This window comes from Aphelocoma coerulescens, chromosome 3 (genome assembly GCF_041296385.1).
Source record: "Aphelocoma coerulescens isolate FSJ_1873_10779 chromosome 3, UR_Acoe_1.0, whole genome shotgun sequence".
In the NCBI taxonomy this organism is placed as follows: Eukaryota; Metazoa; Chordata; class Aves; order Passeriformes; family Corvidae; genus Aphelocoma; species Aphelocoma coerulescens.
The window spans coordinates 56,851,921-56,872,257 of NC_091016.1; the positions used below are offsets into that span (position 1 = coordinate 56,851,921).

At 37.5% G+C, this 20,337-nt stretch overlaps 1 protein-coding gene across 3 annotated transcripts; it reads left to right on the forward strand.

Annotated features, from left to right (window-relative positions):
• Positions 1-1,326: 1,326 nt before the first annotated feature.
• Positions 1,327-19,240, forward strand: EXO1 (exonuclease 1). 3 transcript variants are annotated; one of them, XM_069010395.1, is made up of 13 exons: positions 1,327-1,750; positions 4,034-4,153; positions 5,050-5,173; positions 5,833-5,970; positions 6,190-6,402; positions 7,719-7,906; positions 8,757-8,853; positions 9,425-9,641; positions 10,546-10,834; positions 12,445-12,910; positions 13,414-13,515; positions 16,854-17,047; positions 18,890-19,240. In XM_069010395.1, the coding sequence occupies exons 1-13, from the start codon at positions 1,590-1,592 to the stop codon at positions 19,029-19,031; spliced, it is 2,451 nt and encodes an 816-aa protein (XP_068866496.1). In that variant the 5' UTR covers positions 1,327-1,589; the 3' UTR covers positions 19,032-19,240. The 3 variants fall into 3 exon arrangements, with proteins under 3 accessions (XP_068866496.1, XP_068866497.1, XP_068866498.1); XM_069010396.1 differs by having other exon boundaries at positions 10,561-10,834; XM_069010397.1 differs by having other exon boundaries at positions 10,582-10,834.
• The last annotated feature ends 1,097 nt before the right edge of the window (positions 19,241-20,337 follow it).

Genomic DNA, 20,337 nt, shown 5'->3' on the forward strand with positions numbered 1-20,337 from the left:
GATATTCATAATAAACTGAATGTTAAGGCATGTCGTGCTAACTCTTCAATTCCAAAGTATCCATCCTTTCAGGTGAAGGAATTGAAAAGGAAAATCTGAGCTGAGCAAGAGTTGTGTAACTCTGGCTTTCTTCAGTGCAAGTTTATTGGCTCCAATGTTTCTGACTCTGAGGTTCACCTTAGGACTGTTTTTAACATAATTTACAGAAAATAGTCAAAAGTATATTTAATTGAATTGCACATGAGATTTTGAATGATATTGGTACATTACATTGTCTACTCTGATTACTGTTCCTCCCATGAGCACAGCGGTTTGATAGAAAAAGAAATGTCAGAAGTGATAGAAGAACATGTTCTTAAGAGAAGTGAACTGAATCCAAATACAATTCTAACTGCAATTGCATTTAAAACTTGTTGAGTGTGTCATATATAGTCAGAATTACGGAGTGGAAAAAGAATTGGCAAAGTAGAATTCAATCAGTATTTTCAACATTAAAACATCTTATGCTGTCACGGTGGCCAAGTTATTTCTATGCATTTTTTAGCTGAGAAGTTGTAATCCAGATGCACTCTTTTCAGAACGCATTGATTTGAAGCTTTGCTGTCTGCTTTTCTACACTGTTGACTGAGTCATCCACGTAACCGAGTCAAAGTATCAAGGAACTGTATCGACTTCTAAATGGCACGAAGAAAAGGAAACCCTTATCTGGTAGATATAGGCCTACGTTTACTTCTTACTGCAATTTTTGTTTTTATTTATGCAAGCATACCCACCCATATGATAACTGACAAGAAAAAGAACCTTTATCACATAATTTTAAGTTTGACCATCCGTTCTTCCATTAACCCCAGGGTTTCAGTGCTGCAACAATAACATCTGTCCCTCTCTTGATCCTTCGCCGTCGGTGACTCGCGTCAGCCCTTCCCCTCCCCTCCCACTGGGTTAGCTGCAGTCCTTTGTCCTGATACAATTCTGTGGGGCCTTTTGATTTCAGCGTATTTCATGTTTATGAATGTCACGTTCGTCGTTGTTAGCCACGGGCTGTGTCAGCCACACGCCCACTGTCACGAATGCTGTCCGGAACGGGCTGTCCCACGGCGGCTCCGGCGGGCCGCGCTCCAGCCCCGCGCGCGCGGGGCACCATGGGGATCGTAGTCCCCGTGCGCGGGGCGGGGCCACCGCGCTCAGCGCGCGCAGCTTGAAAGCCCCGGGCGGCCGCCGCGCGCCACGGCCGAGCTGAGCCGGGCTGGGCCGGGCCGGAGGAGCCGCGTCTGCCCCGGCCAGGCGAGAGGAGAGGAGAGGAGAAGAGAAGAGGCGAGGCGCGGGCTGTGTCCCCGCGTCTTTCGGTCCCTCTCTCGCCCCACTCCCCGGGCAGCGCCGGACCGCCACGAGGTACAGCCGCCGGCGCCGCGTGGGGACGTGGCCCCGAGCTCGGGTGCGTGGGGGCACCCGCAGGAGCATCTCGTGGCCCTGGCACGGCCCAGTGCCCCGTCTGTGAGCTGACCTGGCGGTCCTCGAGCGAAGACGCATAGCACAAAGCACTCGGCTTTGTTCTTTCGCCTTTCCTTTTTTCCCCGCTCTTCGGCATCATGGGGATCCAGGGCCTGCTCCAGTTTATCAAGGAGGCTGCCGAGCCTTCCCACGTGAAGAAATACAAAGGGCTGACGGTAGCTGTGGACACCTACTGCTGGCTGCACAAAGGCGCCTATGCTTGTGCTGAAAAGCTGGCCCGAGGAGAGCCCACAGATATGTAAGTCTTTCTTACGCTTAAGTCTCGGTCTTTCTACAAATTATTTTGTTAACTTGGTGTTTCTTGAACTAGTAGTTTATCTTCTTATTATTGGTTCTGAATTCTCAGTTGAACTCTTTGGAAATGGAAGTTTTTGGCGATAAGTAAACAGCTTTCCAGCTGTGCAAAATAAAATAATATTAAAGTATACGTTGGGAGAAAAACTGTCAAAAGTATTTTTTGGTTAAAATACCATTGACTGTGTCAGGTTTTTTCCCTAGCATGTGTCGCTCTCAACTATAATCTAATTTCTCTGATGAAATTCTGTACATGCAACTCTTTAATGTCAAGTTTAATATTATTTTTAGGCATCATTTTTGTATGCAGAGAGTTTGTAAATACTGCTGTGATAAAGGTCGTAATGATACCAAGAAATTATGAGAGTTGTGTTGTGCTCTGAATGATGTGTAAGATATTTTGCTTAACATACTATGTTTTTAGTTAAAGTAGCTTTTCTAAAACACATTTACACAGTTATATTTCTAGGGAAGGAAAAGAACAAAAATTGTGATCATATGTCAGATTCAACTCCACACCTTAGATCAGGTTTGCATAATTTCTTGCCTATCTCTGAAAAAGTGGGTTGAATTCTTGTTTTAAGTTTGGAAGGGACCACTGGATGTCATCTCATGCACATTACTCAGGATTGTGTCCACATGGCTTTCAAATATCTCCAGAGAAGAAAGAAACTCTAAAACCTCTCTGGGCAACCTGTTTCAGTGCTCGGTTACCTGCACAGTAAGGAAGTTCTGTTTATATTCTAGTGGAATTCCTGTGTTTTGGTTGCTGCCTCTTGTCCTATTGGTTGGCACCACCCAGGGGACCTTGGATCCATCAGATGTTTGATTGGAGGCAAGAGAGAGTTGGTGCTTTGCAAATGGATTCAAATATTTACTCCTGCTTTTGTTAATTTGGAGAACTGTGGAGTTTCAATCCAACCCTGCCTTGAAGATAGTGGAGGTTCCTCAGAGTCCTGAGAATAGGATACACTTCAGTTGAGGAAAACATTGACTGTCAGGAGAAATATTCACAGTCATAGGAAACTTTGGAATGGTTGAATTTAAATACATAAATACTTTATGGGCAAATCTTGTTTCCATGCACATATGATCCTAGACTGACACCTTAACTATAGTGTAGAGTCCTTTCACACTTCAAAATTCATCTGGATGAAGGTATTATATAGCTACAGTGCTATTTGCTCCTGTCTTTCAAAAATCATAGTTATTTTTCGGTAGCTCTAAATCTGGTTTCTTCAGTGCTCATATCCTTGCATTCTAAATGCTTCTAAACCCCACTGTCTTTCCCCTCTCTTCCTCTATTTATGAGGTTGCTCTTGCTGTTTTAAATAGTGTCCTTAAAATAAAAAAATACTGATTTTTTTTTTAATTGAGCATCATTACAATGTGCTTGCTTAAGTGTTTACAGCAGTTATTAGATTTTAGTTCTGTGCTGCTGATAAAATTATCTCATACAGATCTGTAGAAATAACAGGTAAGAAGATGAGAGGTCTGACAAAATAAATTACATCTGGAATTCCCAATGAATATTTTTTCAAGGGATGGGCTTCAAAGCCAGTGGAGGATTGTTTCCTGGTCCATATACCATCTTCACAGTTAGTGGGGAACTTTTCTGTCTTTTGGAGTATTTTCAGGTGCTGTGCCTGTATTTTTAGTATGGGAAGATATATTTGCATGTCTTGTCCATAGAATATATCCACTATCTGGAGAGAAGGGTGGATAGTTCTGCAAGAGAGATTTAATAACCCCATCACTTCTTCCAGCTCTACAAAAGTGCATTTAGTCTTCCTTTCTGGTGAGAGGTCATGTACTGACTGCTTTTCTGCTACCTGTTTCCCTGGCCATTATGAATTGAGTTGCTGAAAGTAAAAGATGATCCATGTTTTAACTGTTCAAGTTTTTGTCAATGTGGAATCCTAATGTAGCAAAATCAAACTAAGTTATACTCTAATTCTTACTTCATTTTGTCTAGGAGAGAGGAGCAGTCAGTCCAGTTCTGAACTGGGAGGTGGACTGTTTCTCTTGGTAACAAACCCAACCAAACAGCATTCAAGTGTTCTTACTTTTTTGTAATACTGGGGAAATATACAGCCTGTTATGATTTTTGAACAGTAGTTAGTCCTAAACTTACAGTTATCCTTTCCTGCAAGTAGAAATTATGTATTAGACTTGTGGTTAACAATAAAGTTTATCTTTCTTATGTTACTTTTGTTTTTGTTGATAGTTATGTAGCTTTCTGTATGAAACTTGTTCATATGCTCCTCTCATTTGGAATTAAACCAATTTTGGTATTTGATGGATGTACCCTACCCTCTAAGAAGGAAGTGGAAAAGGCACGACGAGAGTAAGTACTGAACTGTATTGATTTGCAAGCAAAGCAGTTTTATCACTACAGTAAAAATCAAGAACCCTCAAACTTCAGCTAGGTAGTAAGCTCTGGTAAACCCCCCTGCAATATAATGTGATTTCTTTTAATTTATGGCTACAATCATGCAAACTTCTTAGAGGTTTTATTCCAAAAATAGAAATGCACTTCATCAATGAAAGCCATTTTATAGAGGAAGGAAGTAAACCTTTGAGCATTAGTTCCTGTAATGTGTTGGAGGCTTTTAGTTTACCCACACTTGTGATCTCTAGACAAAAATACTTTTTCCCAATATAATTTTGTTTTAAAATAGCACCCCTTTCCTCATCTTTCTCTACAACTAACAAGCTAAACCTGTTTCAGATTTGGATTCAGGCCCCTCTAAATGGGACTTTTTACTGAAGCTGTGAGAATTTCTCAGTAGCGGTTGTTATTTATGAATTCTCATGAGACACGTGCTTTCTTCAGCGTGAAGTGTACAGTTTCCGATATATGAAATTAAGTAAATTAGGTTCTCTGTCCTCTAAATCAATAAGTATCTGGTGTCAGATACTCCCAACTCCCATTAAATCTATTTTACTGCAAGCTGAGAGTGGGTACATTTCTTCTTTTACACTGCTGATTTCAGTTCCTGATTTGTCACTGTTTTCTGAGAAAATATTATAAATTTCAGCATTCAAATCTAGTTATCCTTGTCAATACAATGACTTAGTTATCTAATTTTCAAGTTTTAAAAAATTATGCAGTAGCCCAGATTTGAAAGGTGTTGGAATTTTTTCCCCCTCTCCTACCTGTTTTTCCTAGTCCTTTCTGCTGTTTGTTCTTTTAAGTGAAAAATAATCTGAGATTGGTGGTTATTTTTGTCTTTCTTTTAGGAAGCGTCAAGCCAGTCTCCTGAAGGGGAAACAATTGTTGCAGGAAGGGAGACTGTCAGAAGCTAGGGAATGTTTTGGGCGCAGTGTAAATATTACCCATGCTATGGCTCATGAAGTTATTAAAGTAAGTTGGCAACGTTGTTGATAATGCCAGTTAAAAAAAAAAAATCTATGTAGTAGGTAGCATATGCAGCTACATCACTACCTCTTCTATATAGACAAAAGAAGTATTCCCTCCTGCTTAGTCTCTAATTGTCCTGCTTGTTACTGGGTTGTGTTAGGCACAATTATGTTAGTTAATTATGTTCATTTGTATAAATAATAATGATGTGTCCAACAAAATACATGTCTTCTTACTGCTATGAGCTGAATTTGTTAACATCTCTGTTTTACTTTTGCTGCACAAAAAATAATTTTTTTTAATATACATTTTCCCTTGTCTACTTTCTGAGCATAGACTACAGAAAAAATTTGGCTGCTTAAAAACTGTTCTAGTAGTTTTTTGCTGTACGTTCAATGCAGTCATAGGATTTTATCAAAACAGTATTAAATTTGTTTTAGTGTGGTTCTCCTTTGTTCAGAATATAACTTGCATGAGTTTGAAGCTGCCACCTGTGGTCACATGCAATGACCATAGTGTTACAGGCCAACCCAGGAAAGGTTGTTTTTGTAAACCAGTCTATATAGATCTAAACTGATTGAAAGTTGGTTTTGTTTTCAGATCTCTTAGGGGATTACTGAAAATTAATGCAAAGTATGTGTATGCTTCTTGTTTACATACAGGCTGCACGAGCCCAGGGAGTTGATTGTATTGTTGCTCCTTATGAAGCTGATGCTCAGCTGGCTTATCTTAATAAGACAGGCATGGTTCAAGCTATAATTACAGAAGACTCTGATCTCTTAGCTTTTGGATGTAAAAAGGTATGGAAGAAAATACTAATAGCCTTTACCTATTGCTGATATCTGAAAAACAGAGTTTGAAGTTGCCAAATATGTTTGATGTATGGATTAACTCTTCTGCAGTAAATGTGGGAAACAGAAGAGATGAGAAGTGCACTTTGCCTCTGTTGTTTCCACCAAGTGCAATGAACCAGCTTATATGGATGAAAATTACTATTTTCACTTCCTCTTAATTTTTAGGTGTTTCTGAAAATTGATAAGTTTGGAAATGGACTAGAGATAGATCAAGCTCGACTAGGAAACTGCAAGCAGCTTGGAAATGTATTTACAGAAGAGAAATTCCGCTATATGTGTATTCTTTCTGGTTGTGACTACCTCCCATCAATTCATGGAATTGGGTTAGCTAAAGCATGCAAGTTAATAAGATTAGCCAACAATCCAGATATTATAAAGGTAAACTCAGTTTTGCTTTGTGTTTTGGTTTTTTGGGCGCCTATATCAGTATGTATGAAATTTAACACTCAGTTGATATGAAGGGTTCTTGACTTCCTCCATCTTGAGGAGAATACTAAAAAGTAATTTTTACCTGTGCTTATAAAAGATGCTGAACTTAAGTGTTGAAACTTTTATATATTTATAAGAAATACAGCAAAGTAAACTTAGATAAAGAGTTGTTCTAGTTCTTCAGTTGTATATTCTGTTTGAAGGGAAATTTAATTTTTTCTAAGACTTTGGATTCCCCCCCCCCCCCCCCCATTACCACTTTCTTTTGTTTCTGCAGCTTAGTTGTTGGAACTGCTAAATGAACTGTTACTTTTGTATAAGTACACATTTATCTGTGGGGGTTAGGGGTTGGGAATCTTAGTTAATGATGTATGTATGGATATGGACATTTCTATATTAAAAACAGTATGGAAGAAAAGTGTGATATGATGCAAAACAAATTACTATAGGGTGTTTTTTTTCTTGTCCAATGTATGAAATTTTAAAAAATCTCATATTAGGAAATACAAAGGCTAAGAGGGGCGGCAGTAACTTCTCTGTGAGTAGTAAGGGATTAGAGAGGTTAAGAGCTAATAAGAATACCTCATGGGGCTGTTCTGGAGGCAGGTAAATCTAATCCAGAAAAGCATTTTAGTATGCAGTTTAATTAATTTAGTGTGTTGTCTTCTTTCTCAAATTGCTTGTGTGTTTTAGTGTATTTTTTTTTCTCTCACAGACAAAGAACTATGATTTTTCATTTTAAAATGTTTTTTATCATATAGAGCAGACATCAAAGCAACTGGTTTGGCTTTTGTGGAGGTAAAAAGGGAACTTTGAACTTTTCCCATGCAAATCATTATTTGCTTTAATTTATCTCTGAGTAATATGCCAGGGTTTATTCTGGTTAAGTTCTGCTTTTGTTTCCGTTCTAAAAACAGCCACATATTGCTTATATGTCCTGATAATATGAATGATAAAAATTTGATGTGCATTAGTTTAAACAAATACACCTTTAGGAGATTATCTGTTTTTCTAATCACATTTTGTATTTATTTATTTACTGAATAAGGAATTATAAAAAGTTGTGTTATTTATGTGATTGGAAACAATTTGAGTGGGAAAATAATGTACGAAGTTCCATTTTCTTTCCTTTCTAAGTTGAATCTGCTCGTTGCAGTCGGACACTCATTCTGCATTTAATTACAAGCAAAGATAATTAATAATTGAAATGTATTTAGCCTTTTGTGTGAACTGTTGAAACAGTTGAGTAATTTCTTTTTTGACAGGTTATTAAGAAAATGGGGCAGTACTTGAAGATGAATATAACAGTACCAGAAGAATACATACAGGGTTTTACACGAGCTAATAATACATTCCTGTATCAGTTAGTTTTTGATCCTGTCAACAGAAAATTAGTTCCTCTGAATGCATATGGAGATGATATTGATCCAGAAACACTAACTTATGCAGGACGGTATCCTTTGGGTTGAAACAGCAGAATGGGCAAATAAGGGTGAGCTGATGTGGTATATTTTAATTTTTATTGTATCTGTGGTGTACTTAGATTTTTTGTTGCCTCCCTGCTGTTGACTAAAGGTGGGCTTTTCTGCAGTCTTAAACTTTTGGGGGGGTTTCTTCTTTTCTCCTTTGCTCTGATTTTGATCAATTTTTTTGAAGTGCAGGGGGTAGCTAAGTAACCTATCATTGATACATTGTTTTAGGCAGAAGTTATTGGGTTTTTTTTTGTCTTTAGAAAACAAATTGTTAAATGCAGTTTAAATATAAACTGACTGCTGTATGGCTGTCTTGACTTTCTCCCTGTGTTGTATGTTACAGTCTCTCCCAGTTTAATTCTTGCAATTTGTGTTCAACTCATTCTCTAATTTAACATTTCCTGTTTTACCAGATCCCTCTTCCTATACAAGAGAGGGTAGCATTTTGCCACATCTGTGCAACATAAATTTCAACATGGAAGATTAGGAAAATGAAGGAGGAGAGGGGACTGTTGATGTAGTTACTAGCTTTATGTGTTCAAGCCACCTAATCTCTGGCATTTCCAGAAATTAGGAAGGAGAAAGTTGCTGCCTCTCCTGCTGATAATTGAATGATTTAATTTTGACTTTGATGACTTGCCAGGGAGTGCAGATCTATTACAATTGCTGTACATCAGATTGAGCCAGGAGCAGTAGTAGTAATCCCTTTGGTCATATTCTAGCAATGCTCTTTAGCCCAAAACTGGGAAAGGAGCTGTTCTAACTTTCATGGTACGGTTGTTGAAATATAATGTAATGTTCAGATATTTTCCTTTACTGTGATGGGAACAGACATGTTGGTGATGATACTGCTTTTCAAATTGCCATTGGCAACATTGATGTTGGTACAATGGAACAAATTGATAACTACAGCCCCGACACAGCACAGGTAACATCTTTGTTCTTTGTTAAGAATTTGATGTGGGTCTGAACGTTAATGGGAAAATCTGATTCAATGTTATCCACAAATGAATTTTCAGTGAAAGCTATTCTGGTATTACAGAAACTGTGTGCTCCCACACACATAATTCTCACTCTTTCTAAAGGTAAAGTTTTATTTTTCATGGCATTTTACTTCAATATTTGTTTTACTTTCAGATGCTTTTGGTAAGTCCTTAAATCTATTTACAGAAGGGAATGATTTAAAGAGAGAATTCAGTGTTTTGGATTTCTTCCAAGAATAATCCAAAGTTGTTTTCTTGGAAAAAAAAAATTTAAACTTTAAATTTGGTCTGAGATGAGCAAGTAGCCACTTGTGCCATACTGAAATGGAGACATCATGGCAGCACAAAAAGAAGCATGAAAAGCATGAGAATTGTGAGACTAAAAAATGGTTTATGTAGAGTATATCACTAGATGTACAAATGTCAAAGTGTCCTTCCTCGTATGCTAAGTCGAGAAATCATATATAGAAGGCAAGATTGTAAACCTATGTCTTGGTTTTTAATTGTTTTTTGTAGCCTGTGCAGCAGAGAAGTTGTGGGTGGAATGACCGACGTGATAATCATGTAAATAGCATTTGGAGCAGAGAGTACAAGTTTGGCCCCACTGAAGATACTGCTCCTCCTAAAATGCATTTCCCAGAGAAACCAACAACCAAAGGGATGGAGAAAATAATTAGTGTTAAAGGACTAAAGCTTGCAGGCAAAGAGCTCTTGGCAAAAAGGCCAAGGAGTGGTATGTTTTTATTAAATAAGTATATGAATAACAGTAGAAGGCTGTGGGAAAAGAAAGGATTTTATCTTGTACTTTATGGTATGAGACTTCAGAGGCTTAACTTGTAACTGTTATTGTCTGTATTCTGTTTTCAACAAACTACAAGACTAACAAGCCTAGATAATGATTAAGGGTGACAGCAAACTTTGAACAGGACTTGATCTTAACTTTCTTTGGTTTGCAATAAAACTCTGCTGTAAATGGTTTGCTATAAATTTCAAGCTATGTTTAATACAATCTGTATTTTGATATAGTTTTGGTATTAATTTCTATCTTAAAATGGCATGTGAAGAAGTTAAAACAGCCTGTTTTTCCTAGCATTGATATTAGGTCAGAGAGAAAACATAAAGAATGTTTTCTGTACTCAGACTGTGCAGCCTCTATCCCCTGTATAGGTGTTCTTTATGCCAACTTTTTCATTTTTTCTGGTACATCTGTGATATCTTGTCTTCTATACCATCTGAGTTATGCGTGCTCAAATAAACTATGAGCTTGTAATAGAAGAGGCACTTTTTTGTTCCTATTGTGCTTTATCTGTTAAGTGTTTCCCTTTGCTTTCTGATTATGCTACTAGGGCTTTATTTTTTTCCTTTGTTACGCCTAATATCTTCCTAATCCCTCACTTATCAATATCTGTAGGTAGTTTAGCAATTTTAAATCAAATGCAGTTTCGTTCTACCTATCCCGCCTTCATTCCATCTACCTTTTCACTGAGTTATTTTTAAGGCTATGCACTAGAAAACAATGGTGTTAAAGACATCTAAGCTGTATTGTCAATAATGTTCTTACCAGACCTTACTAATACTTTTAAGCCTGTGAGAGTAAATATGTAATGTTTAGTTATCTCATAACTGGTTGATTGTAGAATGTGCTTCTACAGTGATGCTTAAATTGTCTTCAGATTCAGAAGAAATCTCAGATGGAGATCTGTTGAAGCAATATTCGTTTTCAAAAACAAAAAGAATCAAGAAGGAGAATGATGGTGGTCAAGCACAAAGGAGTGTGTCAGCAATACAAAGCCTTGATTCTCCAGGGAATTCCATCACTCAAGAAAGCTCTAACTCCCTGCCCAGAGTTAGAAATAAATTTGCTTCCTTTTTACAAAGGAAAAACAAAGAGAAGGATGTTGTAATTGTTCCAGGAACAAGAAGCAGGTATGCTTATATCACATTTTCATAAGTAGCAAAATAGTATTTGCTGTCCTGGTTGCTAAATAGCCTGAATACTGAAAATAGGAAAAATGCTACCTCAGACTTTTTATGCAACTGTATTTCACCTGAGCCAAGATGGAGGCTCCTTTGTGCTAGGCATGCTATCTCTTTGTGAGATAGATAATGTTCACTTTTTACTGCAGAAGTGAAGGCTGAGACTTTTCATAGAATCACAGAATGGTTTGGTTTTGAGGGGACCTTAAAATCATCTCATTCCAACCCCCCTGCCGTTGTCAGGACACCTTTCACTAAACCAGGCTGCTCAGAGATCCATCCAGCTTGATCTTGAACGCTTCCAGGGATGGGGCATATGCAACTTCTCTGGGCAAGCTGTTCCAGTGCGTCATCACACTCACAGTGAAGAATTACTTCCCAATATCTAATTTCAACCTTCTTCAGCTTAAGATCCTTCCCTCTTGTCCTGTCACTACATGCCCTTGTGAAAAGTCCCTTTCCAGCTCTCTTGTAGGCTCCCCTGTAGGTTACTGCAAGGTCCTGTAAGGTCTCCCTGGAGCTTTTTCTTTTCCAGGCTGAACAACCCTGACTTTCTCAGCCTGTCTTTGTAGGAGAGGTGCTCCAGCCCTGTGATTAATTTAGTGATCAATACCTCTGGGTATCAAAATTAATTAGGAATTGGCTGGGGGTTTTTTTTCCAGGTAAAGAACGCGTGACATATCTCAAAAAGCCAAAGGCAGCTACTTTGTGGCAAATCTGTAAGCAGCTAGTGAATACATGGACTTGAGTTGACAGGGCTTTTTGTTTGTTTCAGTAAAGCTAAACCTGGTCGTACTCTGTGACAAATACCTATTCTTACCACATCCCGTTCAGCTGACATTGTGGATCTCTGCAGCCGCACTTTGAGAAGAGGGACTGTGTTAGGTTTTTTTCATTTAGTCACACTTGGCCACAGCTACTTGAATTTGTTTTACAAAACATTATCACAATTAAGTCTATTATTGTGTAATTTTTATCTTAAATAATCTGAATATTTTTGAGCACTGTAATTTTATGGAGCCGTTTTAATACCTTAGTTTCAAAGCACACCTTTCTGAGCTGAAAGTTTTTGGAAGGTTTTTTTTTGTGTTGCATCAAAAATTAATAGTTGTGACTGATGATAGATTCTTCCCTAAATCTGTGCTCAGTATTCTCAGGAGCTGCTGTGATAGCATAGGAAAAAAAGTAGTAAGGTTCTAGTTTCCTTGGTAAGTGGTGCTGAAGTATTTCACTACTGCTTAGTTTTATCGTTAATTAATAGATTCTTAAATTCTGTAGGATTTCTAGATGCTTCTCTTTCAGGTGAAGAATCTTCTTAGTATTTCAGTCAATTAATGCCATTTTTACAGATGCTTTTTCCTACTTTTTTTTACTGTTATTTGCTAAATGTGTCCCTAAGGGACTTTTCCCACTGCCAAAATAATTTGTCTGGAAGTATACCTGGAAAATAAAATTGATGGATAGAGACAATGATTGGAGATTACATACTCATTTGCATAACTTTCTTCTCCCTTGCCTTTACCTTTTTTTTTCTTTTTTTTTTTTTTTTCCTTTTTTAGGTTTTTCTGCAGTGATGCAGTTACATTTGACAGTAGAGCAAAGAAGGATGATGGTGATCTAACTCGAGATGCTGAGCAGGATTGCCAGAAACAGGAAACAGAACACGTAGCAGAAGATGTTTCTAGGTTTTCAGAAAGTGAAAAATCATCAAGGACTGTCTTTAAACCTCCTGGAGAAATGCAGAAAAGTTGTTTCCAGTGGTTTAGCAGCCTCGAAAGTAACTCAGGAAATCTTGGTCCATCTCATACTGTATTTTCACAGCAGTTTCACCAGCAGAGAAACAACTGCATTGTAACCCAGGAAGATCAGATTAATGGGGCAGTGTGTGATGAATCGGAGGAAGAGTCGTCCCCCTTAATAGAACTGGAACAGTCATCCCAGTCTCACGGGTCTTGTGAGCCATCAGAATGCAGTTTGGAGTCTTCAGAAATCCTACAAGTGTCCAACAACAGCTCAGGTGCAAAGGTAAGAAAATTAGACATTGTATCAGCATTTGTTTTCACTTTAAATTATAAAAGAAATTATGCAGTGAAGTCTCCTTTTTGGAATGGTGCCCTACAGATGATGTAACTTGTGCTGACAAAATTTGTCTCTAAACAGAATCACAGAATGATCATATTCTTATCAATGTTAACATAATTGTATAGAATGGATTGACATACTAGCTTAAATAAAGTCTGTTCTCTGGTTTTAGTTTGCCTTCAGTCTTTCTGCTGCTATCACTGCAGTGGCTCATAAAAACGCCTGATAGGCAACCTTTTGCTCTCTGCTTTTAGTCCCTGAAGTGCTTTCAAAAAGCATATGCAGGCCTTTGTAGTGTTGCTAAAAAGTACAGGTTTTTTTGTATGAATTCTCAGAACTGCTGAAAACATTATACCTTGAAGTGTATATATATGTAGATATAAAAACATATATTGTGTTTACAAAAAGGCAACCTGTTTTGAAACCAAATCAATTTTCTCTTGAAGGAGTCTGATTCCAGTTCAAAACTGGATGATGATCGATGTGTTCTGCCTCCACTATTTTCTGCTGTTCAAACTGAAAAAAAAAATACAATCATAAAGACCAAGGTAAGAATTCCTCAAACTTTATGAGCTTTACTGAACTCTGGAAATCAGAGTTTCTACTAGTTCATTTTAGAACTTGTAATGAAAGACTTAAGCAATGCAAATATTGGCAAGACAAAGCTATATTCTTGTTCATCTACACTGGAGCTGAGGTGAAATATAACCACCTGTGATTGATAACAGAGTTGCGACGTGTTTGGGGATTTTAAGCACTTTGGTGTAAAATAAGCTAAGGCAAGAAAATCCACTTCAGGCTTTATGATATAAATGGCAGTAATGTTCACAGTCCAGATACGGTCACAAGATACAACTGTAATTTGATTCCTCTGTGGTTTCTGAGATGTCTAAGAATAAACTTGTGTCCCTTGTCTTTGGGACATTTCTAAGAGCTTGATACATTTGTCTAGTTGATAAAACTTCTAAGGCTTTAACAGCTCTGACTCCTTAGGTGTTGTCATTAGAATTGGCCAAAAGATGAATAAGTAAGAGGAAGATGTTTTCATCCTACTATGTATATACTTACTAAGTTTTCTTATAGACAGACTAAAGGTCACAAGCTTCTCTCTGCCACACAAGACTATTGTGTGGTTTGTAAAATAGTGACATCTTGTGGTTATTGGTAGGAACTTATTTGTTAAGGAGAGATTAATATTTGTATTTTGGAGCATTAACACTTTTCCTGCTTTTGCTCAACAAGACTGAGCAAGCAAATCGTCCTGGCATTCAGAATTTTATTACTTTGGTTTTAAGGCTGTATTTAATATTTTTTACATTTTTTGCTCACCTTGGAAGGTATATTGGGAGAATGAATACATTAAGTATTGGGGAATCACATTATGGAAGTACTGATATAATATAAGCATCATGTAAAAACAAAATTTCAGCATGGTTGGAACCCTTCAGTAAACAAAAACTGATGAAAATCCGTGAGGACAATAGGCTTTGTTTAGAGCAAGTGGTAGGAGGAGGATTTCCCCCACTTATTTCTATAGCCATGAATTCTCTGTTCTTCCTTTATGTGGTGGTAGTAATAATAAGGAATTACAGCAGAAAACTGGCTTGGCTGAAAGCTAACCTGCCAACAACAACCAAAAGGTCTGTCATATTGTAACTTGGGCACACCCAGACTCTTGGTCTCCTGGGAGTTATAGACCAGTAAGACCATAGAGATAAGGAGCACCACTTTTGGCTCAGTTTTCTTTTAGAATTTACTAAAATCTTGTTAGGGTTCTTACTAGGATCCTACAAGTGTAAAACAGGGGAAGTGTTTGCTGGTGTTAAATACAGTAGAACATACCAAAGGGAAAAATGAGTTGCAGATTTAGGGAAGAAGCAGTTCATCACTTAAAGCATAATTTATTCTGATTTTCATAAACTGAATATCAGCTATGTAGATTAACTGTAGAGAAACTTAGTAACTGGGGGAGGCAGTCTGAAACATTTGTCATCTCTTACTGTGGTTCCAAACCAAAATGTGAAGTGCTACCTATTCAATTCTAATATCAAAACTAATAAAAGCTTTTTACTAACAAATGCTTATGTGATACTGAGCTCCCTAAAACCTCATGTTTATTTCTGTGATACTATTTCAGCTGTGGTTTTTACTGCTAGTTATTTTACACAATTGCTGTGAGCTTAGCAAAGAGGCTAGCATTGATAATAGAAAAGAGCTTTCTGCTCTAGCTTTAAGTTTCTTAGCAGGTGTTCACCATGCAGCTACTTTTGGGTTAGCTAAATTAAGTTATAACTGATGTAATTTGGTACTACAGAGATACATAGGATTTGGGCGCCTTCACATGTTGCAAAGAGGTTTAAGTGATAAATAAAAAGCAAAATACTATAAAGCAGGTAGTTGTAAGATTTTATTTTCTTCTTCCTAGTATTCTTGTTCCAATTTTTAGCTTACATTCTAAACACTTTTTCCCTCTTTGGAATACCAAGATCTGCTTAGTATATTGTGCCGGTTTGGCCAAATTTAGAAATATATCCTCTGAGAGAAGGCAGGTCACCACCCCTCCCTCACCAGGTTCGGGAAAAAATAAATTTTCCTCGAAGGAAAGTGAAAGAGATAAAAATTATTTATTTACCAAACACACGGGAAAAGGAAAATAATGCTAAATAATAAAATCTCTTGCTGTGGAGAAAAAACCTGGGAAAGTGTTAGAGTCCTCCTCCCTTTGGTCTCCTCGGAGCTGGGGCTTGGCCCAGGGCCAGGCCCTTTGTGCCTGGTGGAAAGTCCTCCCGATGTGTTCTGATATTGAAGCAGTCCAGTAGAAAAGGGAGGAAAATCCGAAATTCCAGGGAAGGATAAAAAAAGTTCAACTCTCAGTCTCTCTCTGCAGAAAAGGAAACTGGAAAACTGGCCAGAAACTGACCCGGGAGCAGCCAGCCGGGTGCTTCCTTGCTCCCCTGCCCACAGCTGGGAAAAAAAAGTCGCTATCTCTGTGTGACCTTGAGCAAGCTGCAAACTGCTTTGAAAAAGTTTGCTCAGTTTTTCCTTCCCCCTCTCAGGCTCAGTTTAGAGGCATAGAAAGGCACAAGAATTAATTTCTGGGCATAGGGCAGCGATATGGGATACACATCGTAAAGTCACCCCAAGACAAGGTAGAAACAATGTAATTTCAGTAATAGAATCATGGAATCATTAAGATTGGAAAAGACCCTTTACGGTCAGGTCTAGCTGTCAACCCAGCACCACCATGTTCACCATTGAACTGTATCCTGATGTGCTGTATCTACACAATTTTTGAACGCTTCCAGGAATTGTGATCCTGCCACTTCTCTGGGCAGACTGTTCCAGTGCTTTACAACCCTTTGCAGGAAGAAATTTTTCCTAATATCCATTCTAAACTTCCCCTGGTGCAACTTGAGGCCATTTCCTCTTGTCCTATTACTAGTTGCCTGGCAGAAGAGGCCAACCCCCACCTGGCTACAGCCTCCTTTCAGGCAGTTGTTGAGAGTGGTAAAGGTTCCCCCGAGCCTCCTTTTCGTCAGGCTAAACACTACCAGCTACCTCAGCTGCTTGTCGTAAGACTTGTGCTCCACACCCTTCACAGCTCCATTGCCTCTCTCTGGGCCCATTCCAGTGCCTCAATGTCTGTCTTGTAGATAGGGAGGTTGGTTTGCCAGTTCTTACAGCTGCAGTATGTCTTATGTTTGAAATGCCATTTTTTAGATTATAGACAGTGTCTAAATACACTTTGTGGTGGCATTTCAGACTGTGTTATCTCAACACAATGTAAAGCACTTTTAATTTTTTCATTATAAGCTTTGCAGCATAATATCTGTTGCTTGCAGGTTGTCATTTTAACCATGTGTACTGCAATATAAAATTTCCACAGGTTCCTGGATTACGTAAATCCAGTAATACAAGGTCCCATATGGTAACAAAGCTCAAGACATTGATACCAGCTAAAGTAAGTGGACTGAGCAGGAAACTGTCACCTGTGCAGAAGAGAAAGGACTGTGATACTGAAAATAAGCTGGGACTACAATCCACTATTGGTGAACTCTGGAAAAGCTTCCAATTTAAAAGGTGAGTTGCTTTAACCCTGCACACTTTGTTCTCCATACAACTCAATAAGGGTAATAGTGCAAGACTAGATATTTTCTACATACAATTTATAACTTCCTAAGCTTGATGTAAACATGAAGCATGGGTTTTGGTAAATAAGCTCTTAGAATTACTTTTTTCTTTCTAACCAGGAAAAGCTCTCAGGTAAAATTAATTTACTGAATTTTATTGATAAGTACATTTAGTTTACCATAATTGATATGAAAATCATTGCCATTGTTTGCCGTCAAACACCAAAAATCATTTATAGATCTAAATGCAAAAGCTGCATAAAAGTTGCTAAATTTAGTTGAATACAGGGTTGCTTCTACTTGACTCTGTGTCCCTCACATTTAGAGATGGCTGATTGTCAGAAGTGTTCTGCTTTCAAGATGATGGTGAATTGATGGAATATTTCTGTTAGCTGGAGTATCTGGTTACAAGAGACATTCTTGCACATTATAAAATGCTATTGTTTTTCCTTGTGGAGATGATATGTCTAACTTGAAGTTTCTGCAAATAGGTTCAAGGTTTGAACTTGAAGGGCAATGATTATTTTAAAAACATTAAACAGAACCTGAAGTGTAGCTATTCTAACTCACACTATCTCCATGGGCTCAGATAAAAACTCCTGGTGGCGAAGTTTTCCCAGCTTTAAGTAGCAATCTCAGCTTTGAATAAATAAGTCTTATTTAAATAAAATTATTTTTACTAACTTGAAACCAAATGTTCCAAATGTGAGTGGAACAAAAGTATTCTTTGCACTGGGTAGTAAATGTTGATACTGGTAAGCATGTGTTAACTCAGATGAATGTATTTTAGTAAGTTTGGGCCTTAGGGTAGGTTATTGTAAACATACAACTGCTTTCTGTTTAAAAAATATTACTTGTGGTATTTACATTTTTAGAAATCTTACTTTTTATTATCCTCCTTATGGGTGTAAGAATGACTGACAGTTTCAAGGAGGAAGTGAAAGTGTTTGTGCATTTTTTGCTTGACCTCTGTTTGGGAATGTCTGATCAGAGTTGCTCACACAGAGAAAATTCATATATTTGGATTTATCCGAATACAGGCAGATAGAACAGTGTGAGCCTAGGTGGCACTCTCTGCTGATGGTTGCAAGACTAGGTTCCCACCATGCACATTTTAGTCATGTAGTTTTGGTTGGTTTGTAACCTCTGGGTGTTTATACTGGGAATATATATTTTTGCATTACTTACTTCTATATAAGCAATAGTTTATTAGCTTTTAGGGGATTTTTTTCTCAACACATTTCACAAAATTGGGTTTTTTACTGCTAGGACTTGCTTAGCTCTGAGTATTCTTTATTTTGGCAGATTTTAAGATGTTTCTTAATTGGCCTTATGTTTTAACAGTTACGTTACCTTATGGCAAATAAATCATGTGGGACACTAATCTGTTCTCCCTTAATGTCAAGACTCACAGGAGATATATATATATATATCCATGTATATATATATATACATGGATATATATATATATATAAAAAACTACACTTATTCAGAAGACTTAAATGTTAAGGAGGCATGTACAACTCAGAGTAGGATGGGGTGCATACAGTCTTCCATAGATAAAGCTAACAGCTATTGTTCTTTCACTTTCAGTGAAGTTGTTTAGTTGTACTAAAATTGAAATTAAAACTGCATCACAAATTTTTATTTTGTACTTATTCATAGGTGGAGTGGGTAGTTAGGTGAGGGGTCTTGCTTTGTTTTAACCTGTGTATTCTTATTGGCCTGTGGTTAGAAAAACAAAATATCATATCATTCTTTCATTTTGTTTTGTCTTTGGTTTTTTGTGCAGAGAGTATGAAAAACTTCCTTCGTGTAGAAAGTCAGATCCTCTGTCTCCAATCAAAGATAATATACAGCTCACTCCAGAAACAGAAGAAGAAATCTTTAATCATCTGGAACGTAGTCATGTTCAGAGAGCTATATTCCAATGAACTGCACGCTGTTCACAATGGGAAGGATTTTTAATCATTGTCAAAATTTATCTTTTGGGTATTCCATCATTACAGAAAAGATTCTTTAAAAACCAGCTATATACTTTAGTCTGACTAGTGATTTATAATCTCTTTTATAAAAGCATGAATTCAAAGGTGCAGTTCTATACTGATTGGAATAAAATAATTCAGATTCCTGTGTTCTCTTATTCAAAGTCCCCATGCTGAATTTTTCTCCAAACACTTTTAGTTGCCCCTGGGCATTTTATGTAGGTCTCACATACAATCCAAGTTTCTACAACAGCAGCAGAACAAGTTTGTGTCTTAATTTTTAATAGTTAATAATTTTTTGCCTCTTTCTTTTTTCCTCTTGAGGCTAATCTGGCTTCAAGACAGGTTTAAAACTGCTGTTAAGTGTGCATAACAGTCTGCAGTATACTTCCAGCACTGATAACTATTTCTTTTCCCTGTAAGGTAAGACTTGTTCTCTCAACAGCTGGCTTTCTGTTTGATACAGTTGTGTTGGTGGTGGGAATAACTTGGAGTCTGCAGAAAGGAATATCACAAATAACTGGTCCCCAAATTCTTACATTAATAGAATGATATCCAAAAAATATAATGTGTTTCTCTGTTTAACATGCCTGTTTCACATTTGTATTCTTCTCCAACAACAGACACCCAAAATACCAGTCCTCAGAGGTAGGGTTACAAAATAGCATTGTCATCACAACAGGCCAAGCTTCAGTGTTCAACTAAAGGGAAAGAATGCAGGAGACTGGAGTCCTTGCTGTATTTGACTGAATTACCATTAAATGGTATGATGAGATTTCAGATTTCTACATTAAAAATCAGGATTTGAGTCAGTGTAAAGGTGCATCTGAATTTTTTCTATTCTTAGGAATGGATAGTATTTCTTTCTGCAGCAGATAAAGGTACAGAAAGATATCTTAACCTGTGAAATATCTTTTCCATTCCTGAGATTAATACTTTCCCTCAGCCTTTGAGATTTTGCAAGAGTTTCAAGTTTGAAATTACCTATGAGAGGCAGAGGTTTCTTAGGTTGCAATGTACTTTTTTCTCTCTCTAAGAGAATTTCCATCTATGAAACTAAGGTGACCAGCTGAATTAAATTACAAAGAAGCTGCTTAAAAGAGTATGTTTTGCATACATTTGTGGGATCAGCGCTCTTATTTCTGCATTTGTGTTGAAGGTACAGGATAGAAGGAATTGAAGTAATGATGTTCTAGGACAAGCTTTCATACATGCACCACTAGAAAATGCCTACTCCTGAAAACCAGGTTTTTTA

Bases quoted from the DNA above. Each gene is read 5' to 3' on its own strand.
- EXO1 (XM_069010395.1), top strand. From the start codon at position 1,590: ATGGGGATCCAGGGCCTGCTCCAGTTTATCAAGGAGGCTGCCGAGCCT. The intron at 4,154-5,049 runs GTAAGTACTGAA...TCTTTCTTTTAG, and splicing joins GTGGAAAAGGCACGACGAGA to GAAGCGTCAAGCCAGTCTCC. The intron at 13,516-16,853 runs GTAAGAATTCCT...AAATTTCCACAG, and splicing joins ATACAATCATAAAGACCAAG to GTTCCTGGATTACGTAAATC.